This window comes from Vicia villosa, linkage group LG4 (genome assembly GCF_029867415.1).
Source record: "Vicia villosa cultivar HV-30 ecotype Madison, WI linkage group LG4, Vvil1.0, whole genome shotgun sequence".
NCBI lineage: Eukaryota > Viridiplantae > Streptophyta > Magnoliopsida > Fabales > Fabaceae > Vicia > Vicia villosa.
In genome coordinates, this window is record NC_081183.1 from 184966734 (window position 1) to 184979394 (window position 12661).

Below are 12661 nucleotides of genomic sequence, written 5' to 3' on the forward strand. Positions count from 1 at the left end.
AGAAGTTGTAAAGATTTAAATCAAAGAGGCTTTTGGTATGATGATGATAACTTGCATAGACTCGTGCAGTTGAGTTGTTTCCTCATATTGACTGACTTTACGGTTACGGTGAGAACCCTAAATCACAAATTAGAACAAACCTTTCTCTACCGAGGTTTTGTGATTATTCATTACTTCTTGTTCATTTGATTTCTTCTTCTACACACACAATGCATCATTTCATCTTTATTTTTTTTATCAAATTAATTAATGTTTTTTTATTTTATTTTGCAGCTATCGCATTCTAAGACCAACTTTTCATGGAACAACTCAATCGGTTTTGTGATTATTCATTACTTCTTGTTCATTTGTTTTCTTCTTCTACACACACAATGCATCATTTCATCTTTATTTTTTTTTTATCAAATTAATTAATGTTTTTTTATTTTATTTTGCAGCTATCGCATTCTAAGACCAACTTTTCATGGAACAACTCAATCGGTACTTTCTCAAAGTCTTCTTCTTTTGTAAAGAATTTCATGATACATCATTATATAGTAACCGCACCGTTTTTATAATTTGATTTTAGAAGAGTGAATAACTGTCGTGTTTTTATTTATTTGATGAAGTTGCATTAGTTTTAGTTTTAATGTTGTCTCGGTGGACTTAGTTATGATTCTTGTATGTATGCATGATTCATATTTACACTAACCTTGTTTGTTTTCTGATTTCTTTCTGTACTTTTGTTTTAACATGAATATATCAACCTAAAGGGAAGAAAACATAAAAAGTCTACTCGTCCTCGCCAAACAGTGATTGATACGGTGGTGACAGATAGAATTAGTTGCTTACCTGGTCATGTAATAGACCAAATTCTGTCTTACTTGCCAATTAGGGAAGCCGTGAGAACAAGTGTTCTATCCAAAATATGGAAGAACAAATGGTACACACTTCCAAATCTTGTGTTTGATAAACAAGGTGTAGCTTTGGGAGGCTCTTTAGTTAATAAGAGCAAGCTTGTGAGAATTGTTGATCATGTACTTCTACTTCATTCGGGGCCAATCAACATGTTCAAGTTCTCTGAATATGATATCATTGAGGAAATTTTTTTTACCGATATTGATAGATGGATTCTTCATCTTATCGGAAGGTGTGTTAAAGAGCTTGTTTTGGAAATTATAGAGGAAGAAGAAGAATACTATAAGATACCTTGGTGCTTATTCTCTTGTCAAAGTTTACATCATTTAAAACTACAATGGTGTTGGCTTAATCCTCCAGGGGCGTTTGAAGGCTTTAAGAACTTAAAAAGTCTTGATCTAAATTTGGTTACAATGGCTCAAGATGCTTTTGAAAACATGATATCTGGATGCCCTCTGCTTGAAAAATTGAAATTGGCCGAAGTTGATGGTTTAACCCAAATTAATATTCACGCACCAAATCTCAAGATTTTTTGAAGTTTTTGGTGAATTTGAGGGTATTAACTTTGACAACACTTTCCAATTAGTTACTGTAATCATGAATTTAAGGTTGAATTTGAGCCCTGAAAACAATCAAAGTACATTGCACGGACGCTCTAGCAATTTGCTCGATTTTTTCGATGGTCGACCTCACCTGCAAAGCCTAGTGATTGGTAGTTGTTTTTTAAAGGTATAATGCTTTAGCATGTGAATTTTGAGTTCAACTTTAGGAGTGACTCACCTAATACTGTTAAATATGAACTACAATCATGTGTACGTAACTCCTAATTTATATTCTGATTTATAGTCATTTTTCTATTTTGTTTTAGTATTTGGCTGCAGGTCTTTTGCCAAGAAAGCTTCCTACCCCTTGTATTGGCCTAACTTATCTTTCCTTAAGCATAAACTTTGATGACTTGAAGGAAATTTCGGCTGCGCTTTGCTTGCTCAAAAGCTCACCTAATCTTAAAAAATTAGAAATATCTGTGAGTATTCATTTAGTTTAGCTGGGCTTTGCTCTGTTTTGCTTGCTAATTGTTGGTTGCACTTGCACACCATGTTTTTGTTTTTATGTAGTTATTAAGCTCTAGAGTCTGCAAACATTTTTTACTTTAAAGTATCTATCTAGTGCTTAGATATGAAAATTAGTTTCACAGACTTGAATATATAAGTTGTGATATTGCTTGCTGAACATATGAGTTTGTTGCATTTTAGATATAAAATAACAATTCTGTACCTTATTTCCATCTTTTATCAATCAATACAATGCTAATGCTACCTTCAGAGTTTTAATATGATCGATATCGCTTTTATGCAAACTATCTTTCCTCTTTGATATATGGATTTTAACAATTGCATGTAGGCACGGATTGAGCATCATACAGTCCCGTTGACACCCGTCAGTGTCTATGATTGGGATGATACATTTTCGAAGCCAGCCACACCCATCCCAGTGCGACATGTGACAATACATAGAATCTCTGGTTTCCAGCCTGAACTGGATTTTATCAGATTTCTACTTCTCTATTCGCTTGTGCTAGAAAAGTTGATTGTGAAGCCTATTGTAAATGTCAGACCAGAGTTGGTTCCAGAACTAATTCGGTTCAAAAGAGCGTCAGGAGATGCTGAAGTTATTTACCATGTGGAAGACTCTTAATGATTTGTTTTCTCTTCAAATCATCTAATGTATTATGACTTTTAAGGTAGTTAATTATGACTAAAGTTAAACTTTTTAACTAAGTGGCAAACTATAAGTGATTGACACTAAAGTTTTTTGGTTGTTGATAATATATTCCCTGAATTAAAGTTAATTTAGTGTTCTTCAAACTCCTTCAAGTTTTCATATTTGGCGTTCAAGCATCCTAACTTTTTTTACTGCAAGAAGAACTGCTGAGTTGTATGCTGCTGCCATTTCTTTTGGAATTCAACTAAGTTTATAAAAGTGTCTAAGACTCAAATTTATTTTTCATTGTACTCAGTTTATAAGTTTTTTGATATTTTTATTATATAAATAGGCATATGCCCAATCTGTATTTTAGATGGTATAGGTATAAGAATTTTTTAATTATTAATGTTAGAATAACAATCCTCTTTTTACAATGATGTGAGTGCCTTTGATTTCTCTTTTATATAGATGGTGATAATAGAATAAGAGAAAATTTTGAGAGCAAACATCATTTATAGATTTGATTTCACCATCAAACATAAAATGTCATCACCACTTAAAATATCATTATAATGGTCATTTTCAAGACCATTAAACTTGAGAGTTGAGACCATTCAAAAACCATATTTGTCATATCATATGGAACATTTACATGTGAGTTTTTATGCAAAAATAAACAATAATATATGTTTTTTTAATAAACGAGTCATCAAGTATATTAAATATATATTTCTTAAGAAACAATATCCTGAATCATAGTCATAGCTCCTCTAAAAGTGAGTATTATAATCTACTTATTACAACATGTTTACTTTATCAAGTATATATTAAACGTTGTAATAAAAATTTAATGAATAAACCATGTATTTTATTTTTATTAATTGAAGTGAATTTAACGGGCTTAAAAGTCTTAGTAATATAGTTTGAACACATTCGGAGTTTGTGATTGGTACCTACCATTTGCATTGTGAAGAATAGGCTGATACACATATATCATAGGAATGTAATGACACAAATGAACTTTGTGTTGAAATAACCAACAAGTAACTTCTCTAAAGACAAACTTATTAAATTAGATTTGTCATATACATTGCTTACAACCTTACACTATTATTTTACTTTTTGCTATATTATGATGCTGTGTTATTGTCGCCTCAAGTAAATTTCATCTCTTACATAAAAAGTTAATAGGAAGGACATTTTAGACTAAAAACTTAAACTACTCTCTCACAATTACTAAAAATTTAATTTAGACTATAAGAGTGTGTTTAGATGGGGTAATTGAAAACTTTCAAAAAATTCAAATTTCAAATGATTTAATTGAGATTCATTCATTTTTAAATTATTTTATTTGGATGGAATATTAAGATAATTCATTCTTAGATTTTTGGGGTCATTTTGTAAAAAATTAAAATTTTTGGACCAAATTAAAAAATTGAGAAGTAGGGACTAATTTGCAATTTTTAAAAATATGAAGGACCAAATTGTAAAATTTAAAAATCATTAAGGACCAATTTGCAATTTTTTTGAAAATTTTTGGGGTCAAATTTGTAAATTTAGAAAATATGAGGATCAATTTGCAAAATTTGAAGAATTAATACTAACAAATACATTTTATGGAGTATGACTATATGAGAGAAATTTCGAAGTCTTTGTATGTGTGAAAAATTCAAGGATATTCTTTTTTTTTTTTGGTTTATCACCACCGAAAAATTTCGAAGTCTTTGTAATTTCCTTTCGGCGGTCTTTTGGCTTTTGTTTCCGCCTTTCGTGTAAACAGGTTTGAGAACCTTTAGTTCTCCTATTAATTCCATCTTACTTAAAAAAAATAGTAGAACTCATATTATTTCACTTTACAAGAGAGTAATGTTTTAAAAAAGTATGTTAAAAATGAATGTTTACATCACTCCTCATAAACTAATAGAGTAATGAGCATATGCATACTTTATTTTGTATTTCAAACTTTTTATTGGTTTATTTGGAATTAGGACTAGTAGGTAACATCCGTATATATTATAATGTTGTCTTATATTGAGAAAGCGATTTTTTAATATGAGACACTTTCTCAATTTAGGAGGTAAAATCACTCCTCATAAACTAATAGAGTAATGAGCATATGCATACTTTATTTTTGTACTATTCTCACGTTTCACATTTTATATATACAATAAAAAAACCTAAAAGATTTAAATTTAAATAATAAAATCAAAACTATATGCAAAAACAATTCTAAATACTATGATAAATAAATTGATGTTAGTGCCCTAATTAAACTAGTTTAGTTGTTCCCTTGTATTGATTGTACACTCATCATTACTCATTACAGTGTGTGAACCCTAAACCCTTTTCATATAAATTTTCTATAAAATCTCAAATTAGAACCTATCCTTTTCTCTAATCTAGGCGATTACAACCCTTATTTGTTAAGGTCCCTTTTATCTCTTCATTTCTTCTTCAACATGCAATTCATCATTTCATCTATATTTTCTCTCAAATTAATTAATGTTTTTATTGTTTGTTACAGCAATCAGATTCCAAGATCTCCTTCTTTTCCTGGAACAACTCAATCCGTAGCTTAACAATGGTAATTTCTCTATGTTTTCTTCTGTCTAGTATAGTATGTAAATGAGCAAAATGTGAACACTATAGTAACCGTTTTATAACTATGGTGTTTTTATTTATTGAATGAAGTTACATTAGTTTTAGACTTTTAGTTTAGTACGATTCTTGTGTCTATACATAGATAAATATATATGCTAACCTTGTTTGTTTTCTGGTTCATGTATGTACCTATATATCTATCTAAAGGGAAGGAAAACAAAGTCTACTCGCCAAACAATGATTGATGCGGAGCCTGATATGATTAGCAACTTACCAGGTCATGTAACAGACCAAATTCTGTCTTGTTTGTCAATTAGGGAAGCAGTGAGAACAAGTGTTTTATCCAAAATATGGAAGAACAAATGGTACACACTTCCAAATCTTGTGTTTGATAGACATAGTGTCTCGGAGAGCATGCTTTTGAAAACTGTTGATCATGTACTCTTAGTTCATTCGGGGCCAATCAAGATGTTCAAGTTCGCTAACGATTGTCCGGGTCTTTCTGAAATATTTGAGATTGATATGGATCGGTGGATTCTTCATCTAACCAGAAGGTCTATTAAAGAACTTGTTCTAGAAGTTTGGATAACCAAAGAACGCTATAAGCTACCTTGGTGTTTATTCACTTGTCAAAGTTTACATCATTTAAAATTAAAGTGGTGTTTGCTTAAGCCTCCAAAGACGTTTGAAGGCTTCAGGAACTTGAAAAGTCTTGAGCTGGAGGGGGTAAGAGTGGCTCCAGATGATTTTGAAAACCTGATATCCGGTTGCCCCCTACTTGAAAAATTGAAATTGATAGTACTTGATCGTGATGGTATAACACAAATTAATATTCACGCCCCAAATCTCAAGGTTTTTAAAATATATGGAAGATTTGATGGTATTAGCCTTGACAACACTTTCAAATTATCTAGAGTAGTTGTTGATTCATGGTTGGATTTGATCTCAGAAGACAATGAAAGTACACTGCCGGGACGCCCTAGCAACTTGCTAAATTTTTTTGATAATCGACCTCACATAAAGAGCATAGTGATTGGTAGTTACTTTTTAAAGGTATAATACTCGATTATCTGAATTTAAAATTTGACTTTAGGAATGACTCGCCTAATACTGTTGAATATGAACCACAATCATGTGTACGCAACTCCAGATCCGGATCTGTATTCTGATTTAGAGCCATTTTCTTTTTTTGCTTTAGTATTTGGCTGCAGGTGATTTTCCAGTAAAGCTTCCTACACCTTGTGTTGATCTAAGCTATCTTTCCTTACGCATAAATTTCAATGACTTGAAGGAAATTTCTGCCGCTCTTTTTTTGCTCCGAAGCTCACCTAATCTTCAAAAATTAGAAATATCTGTAAGTATTCATTTAGTTTGGCTTTGCTTGTTGATTTGTTGTTGCTCTTGCTTAACATGTTTTTGTTTTTATGTAGTTTTTTAAGTTCTATAGTTTGCAAACTTTTTTTTTTTAAGTATCTGTCTAGTTTTTAGCTTTTGAAGTTAGTTTCTAAGACATGTAAATGTGATTTTAATAAACTGATCTGTATCTCTCATGTATATTATCTTTCTCCTTTTGATCCATGGATATGTAACAATTGCATGTAGGCACATATTGAGGCGCATAATGTCCCTTTGACACCTGTCAGTGACGGCTATTCTTGGGAAGATGTATTTTCGAGGCCAGTGACACCCATCCAAGTGCGACATGTAACAATTGATAGCATCTCCGGCTTTCAACCTGAACTAGATTTGATCAAATTTCTACTTCTCTATTCGCCTGTGCTAGAAAAGATAATTTTGAAGCCTCTTGTAAATGCCAGAGTGGAGTTGCTTATCGAACTAGTTCGGTTCAAAAGAGCGTCAGAAGAAGCTGAAGTTATTTATGAGGTTCAAAAGAGCGTCTGGAGAAGCTGAAGTTATTTATTATGTGGAAGACTCTTCATAATGATCTGTATTCTCCACAAATTATCTAATATATTATGACTTTTAAGGTTATTATGAGTAAAGTTAAACATTTTAATTAAGTGGCAAATTAAGAACTGATTAACACTATAGTGTTTTTCTTATTGATAATATATTCCCTAAATTGAAATTATTTAGTGTTCTCCAAACTATTGTTTGCATTTTTGGGTTCAAACATCTTACCTTCTTTGAGTATATGGAATACTTTTTAAGCTGTATGCTGCTGCTATTTTTTTTTGGGATTCACTATGTATTATCTATTTTCAAGATTCACACTGAAAACCAATTCAAAAATTAAGCTTCCATTGTAATTCAGAAGCTGAATCTGAAGTTGAGTAGAAGCTGAAAAGGAAGCTTAGAAAGATAAAAAGAATTTGATAATGTTAGAAAGATTAATGAGCAATCTAATATTTTCCAAAAGAAAACTCCAATCACTTGGAAGAACCCTAAATAATTTTATTAATTCAATGGCATGTTTTTTTAGGGTAATTTTTTTACAAAATAAAATTTACAGGCTAATCTGCAATTTAAGATTTCATGGGTTTCTTATGAGGAAGACAATGTAGAAAAACTCAAAAATTATTTGGGATTTAAATGACTAATAGGAAATAAAACTTACCTTTTCATGATCACTATGGATTATCCCTCTCTTTACTAGTTGCATTCTTGTTGGTTATTTGTATCTGTACTATATATTTCCTGCACTATTTTTTTGGATCTTTTTTGCAATGGCTGTAGTGAAGCCAGTGATGTTAGTGATTGATGAGAGTTGCTATTCATGGTACTTCAAATTACAGCAATTTGATATTCAATCTGTGAAGTGGCGTGTTTTGTTGGATTCTCCTTCAGATTTCGCAAAGAAATGGAATGGTGGGAAACTAGGAATATTTGTCTGTATTAATTTGTAATTAGAAAACGGTCCGCGACCGCGAAAACGACAGCGACAAAACGGTATCAGCATGTGCCGATACTGATACCGTTACCACCTTTTTTATATTAAAGAACAAATTATGGTTAATTCATACTGTGACGACTGTAATAAGTGTCGCGACACTTGTACCGACCGAAATCGCTAAAGGTTTTACGCGACGGTTTTTTAAAACCTTATGCTAAAGTACAATTTATGCATTAAAAACTTATATAAGCTTGAATAATCTTCTTAACTTAATTGTTCTTGCTGTTTTGCAGTGTTGACTCCAGGAATGCTTAAGAAGCATCTTGTGAAACCTATAGAGTTTAATTACTCCTGGGCACCTGAAGGAGCTGTCTTAATATGCTTCACTTCAGGTTCAACATTCTCATTTGATTGCATCATTTGATAAAAAATACATGTTGATAGCCTTCTTCTCCATCCTTTTGTAACTGATTTTCAAGTTGAGCATCTTCTTGGATTATATCCCACAAGTATGCCTAAAAGCTTAAATGACATTTAATATAGGCAACATGACAGAAAATGTGAAGCTGCCTGCATAAAGTGTTGATTGATATTTATTCCATACAATTTACTTTTGCAGAAATTGACTTTTAAACCATATGTCAATTCAAAAACCCTTAGGATTGCTTTTATGCTCCATAGATTCTTCCATGTACCTTTCCCCCACTATTATTGTGTCATCAAAAACTGAAGGATTTGGACATCAAGTTGGTCACTCACATGAAGTCCTATGAATTCACCTATCACTGTAACCTTGTGCACCAGCCCATGATTTTAAATTGTGGTTTGTAACCGCAATTGCACCAATAATATTAATATTGCGGATGCGGTTGCCTTCACAACCGCAATTGCGGTGTGTTTTTAAAATTACGTCTCCCGCTATATTAGGAACTATATGAGACAATTTCAATTATGTTTCTTCAAGTATTTTCATCAAAAATCAATATATTAAAAATTTAAAACTCAATTTACTTCTTATATAATGAAAAAACTTAACATAAGTGTTTTTCAACATTTTATTTCAAACACCTCCCTATAAAGATTCACACCGCAACGACCGCAATACGCACCGCAACAACTGCAATGACCACAAATGCAACACCCGCGGCTGTAACTGCATTCATAGCCGTAACTGCAATTTAAAACCATGCACCAACCTTGTTAACCCTTCAGCAGATATGGTAAAAAGGAATGGGTATAGGAGATCCCCCTATCTCAATCTCAATCCTCTTTCAACCTTAAAATCTAAAGTTGGGCTTCCATTTATCAATACAAACATGGTACTTTTGAAGACGCCAGCCTTTATTCAAATAATCCATTTATCCCAAAAGCCTACACTCCTTAATATGAGTCTCATGTAATTCCAGTTAACACAGTCATATGTTTATTGAAAATCTACTTTCAATACCATGCACTGAATGTTTTACCTTTTTGCTGATTTTAATTAGTACAACCACACCATCTAAGATTTTCCTTCCAGGTATAAGAGTTATATGGCAATGTGAGACAATGTTACCTAGTACTCCTTTCAACCTTGCTGCAAAGATATTTGAGACTATCTCGTATAAGCATCATACGAAGAAAATTTACATGTACTCTCCTAACCCTAGTGGGTTGTAGTTCTTTGGTGTTAGGCTATGAATGATGCAATAATAGCCTTTGGTAACTTTGCATATTGATGGAATTTCTTGAAAAACTTCACCATATCCCATTCTAATATGTTCCAACATTTTTGCAGGAATACAAAGTTTAATTCATCTGGTTCAGGACTCTTCTATCCACCACTATCCTTGATTTCCCTCTTTACCTCTTCCATTATGAATTCTTGTTATATTCTTGCTCTTTCCTCCATAGAAATATACCTAAATTCAATACCATCCAATACATGTATGTGATTATTTGTCTCTTTAAACCTTTCTTCAAGAACTCACTTCAATTCTCTCTTGACTCCTTATACATTCTTTATTCTTATTTCATTTTATGAATGATACAATTGCATTCGTTAACCTTATTGCCTCCAGTAATGATTGGAAATATCTTGTGTTTTCGTCCCCTTCTCTCACCCATCTGTGCCTTTACTTTTCCTTTATTAAGCTTTCCTTGTTATGCTAGTTTCTCCTCACATGATTGGATTCCTTATTCATTCTTTCTATCACCTCCTTATTTTGGTCATCATTGGTACTCATTTGTGAATGTATTTAATTTAATTCCTTAGTTGTCTGTTCCACCTTTAAGTGTATCCACCCAAAAACTTTCATGTTCCAATCTCTCAACTATGTTCTTAGCACTTCAAAATTTTCTTTCAAAACATATGCATGTTTACCTTTTACATTAAATATTCTTCCATTCCTTTTCTATAAATTTAAGGAATTCTTTAGGTTCAAACCAACATATGTTCACTCCAAAGGATTTTGGACCCCAATCCCTTTCATTAGACTTGATCCAAATAGGTTTGTAATCTGAAAGGTACCCGTCCCTTATCTCCTGTGCCTCCACTTTCTAATTGTCAATCAAATCTTCTGATAGAAGGAACCTATCCAATTTACTTTTTGACACAACTATAAAAAGCACATTTTGTAATAGTATTTTCTTACTACCGCAACTTAACCAGCTGAAGTAAAATATGTTCATCAGGCGCATTTCATTTCATTTTTATTTTTAAATCACATATAACCACGGTCCTACTAAACAATCGTTATGAACCACCCTCCATTCCTTTTAACCATCCTCTGCCACCCGTCTGCAAGTTGTTGGTTCCTAACCATTGCTAAGAGCAACGAAAAGGCAGAAGAAAAGAAGAAAAACACCTACGTTAGAGAGAAGGTAGAGCTTCTCTCTCTCTAACATAAGCACTTACACAATTTATGCTAACAAAAAATATACAAAAATGTGTTTGCTTGTTGTTTGTTTCACAAGATAGCTGATTAACCAAAAGGCTAGAGCAATTAGGGTTTTGAGATTCTAAAAGAAACTCAAGCTTCTCATGTGATCAAGTGATTCCCCTCATCAATATTCAAGCTAAAGAATGCTTCAAATCAAGATCAACAACTTTCAAATTCATCTGGTACACCAATTAGGGTTTTGACCTAATTCTCTAAGGAAGTCGACTATTAGTCAAGGAATGGTCCTATGGCTCAAAGCATGATTCAAAGATCACAAGTGCTTCATTATAGTCCACTTATATCATTTATTTGGCTAGAAGAGATTGATTCAATTGATATGGGAAAGAATGCAATTCAACTAGCAAAAGTCAATTGTGCATTTATTAACTTTGACTTTTGGAAAATTTGGTCAACTAATGGATTTTTAAGATAAAAAATCATGAATATATGATAATTGAATCTATTTGATCAAGTTTAAAGGAGGGATCCTTTTCCGTCTCAAAATCCGTCTCCAAATACGTTGAAACGGAATTTAAGCATTTTAGACACGAATTTCTTCCGTCTCCAAATAGATTATTTCTAGTAGCGAGTTAAAATAAGCTCAACTTTATGATATTTAAAAAACATGCAAGAGCTTGGAATTAATTTAAAAAAAAATTGTGTTTGGTAGAATCTTTCATTAATCGTAATGAAATTGAAAAAAAATTATACAAAAAAGATATAATAGTTATTGACTGTATGTATACGTATAAGCTCAACTGTATGTATATGTAAAAGTCATTTTTATATATTAAAAGAAAAAAAATAGTTTTTCTAAAATATATTATTATATTTACACTAAATCAATTGCTTTTGATTGAGTTTAATTTGGTGATATAAATATATGTAAGATTTTTTTTTCATATTACATAACTGAAGCAAGAGTAAGAAAGGTCTTGGGAGTTCCAGTTGTATGATGTGTGGGCATGTGTTTGAATCTACTATGCATGCTATTAGGGACTGGCTAAAGTTCCGAGTAGAATTTATGTCGACTTTTTTGCTTTGGATTTACGAAATTAGATTAGCATCAATCTTAATTTTCATGGTAAAGGAATCAAGAGCTGGGGAAGTATATGGGCGATTACTTGTCATGTAATTTGGGCTTGGAGAAATCAAGAAGAACATAATGTGGATTATGTGCGACCAAGTGAATCGATTATGCATATATTTCAAAAGAGAAAGGGTTATGAGTAAGATAGAAGTCTATCCATGCAAGTGACATAAAAAAGAAAGAGATAAGAAGGAGAATCCCCAATTGGAAGCCGCCGACAAACACTATGGTGACATTTAATACAGATGGTGCTAACAAAGGTCATAACATAGCTGGTTGTGGGGGAGTTATTATAGACCATAGAGGGGTTTGGATTACCGATTTCTCCAAATTCTTGGGGCAATGTGGTGCGATAGTGGCAGAGTGTTGGGGAGTTTACGAATGACTTAAGCTTACAAAGAGTTTAGGGCTTAAGAGAGTGGAAATTAATGTGGACTAGGAGGTTGCTGTCAAAGCCATAAGCCATAGAGAGTGAATGAGGTAGTAGTGCTAACTGTGTGGCATTGATTAGAGAAATTTGAAAGTTACTCGCGGATCATGACTTGGTCCAGATATCTCACACTTACAGGGAGGCAAAATCACGTGCAGATGCCT

General features: G+C 32.4%; 1 protein-coding gene and 1 pseudogene across 1 annotated transcript; both read left to right on the plus strand.

Moving 5' to 3' along the window:
* Positions 1–2925, plus strand: LOC131596339 (F-box/FBD/LRR-repeat protein At1g13570-like; annotated as a pseudogene).
* A 1965-nt stretch (positions 2926–4890) lies between these two features.
* LOC131596340 (F-box/FBD/LRR-repeat protein At1g13570-like) lies at positions 4891–7223 on the plus strand. Its single transcript, XM_058868965.1, has 5 exons — positions 4891–5029; positions 5126–5185; positions 5410–6255; positions 6401–6556; positions 6805–7223. The coding sequence occupies exons 2-5, from the start codon at positions 5183–5185 to the stop codon at positions 7111–7113; spliced, it is 1314 nt and encodes a 437-aa protein (XP_058724948.1). The 5' UTR covers positions 4891–5029; positions 5126–5182; the 3' UTR covers positions 7114–7223.
* Positions 7224–12661: the final 5438 nt, after the last annotated feature.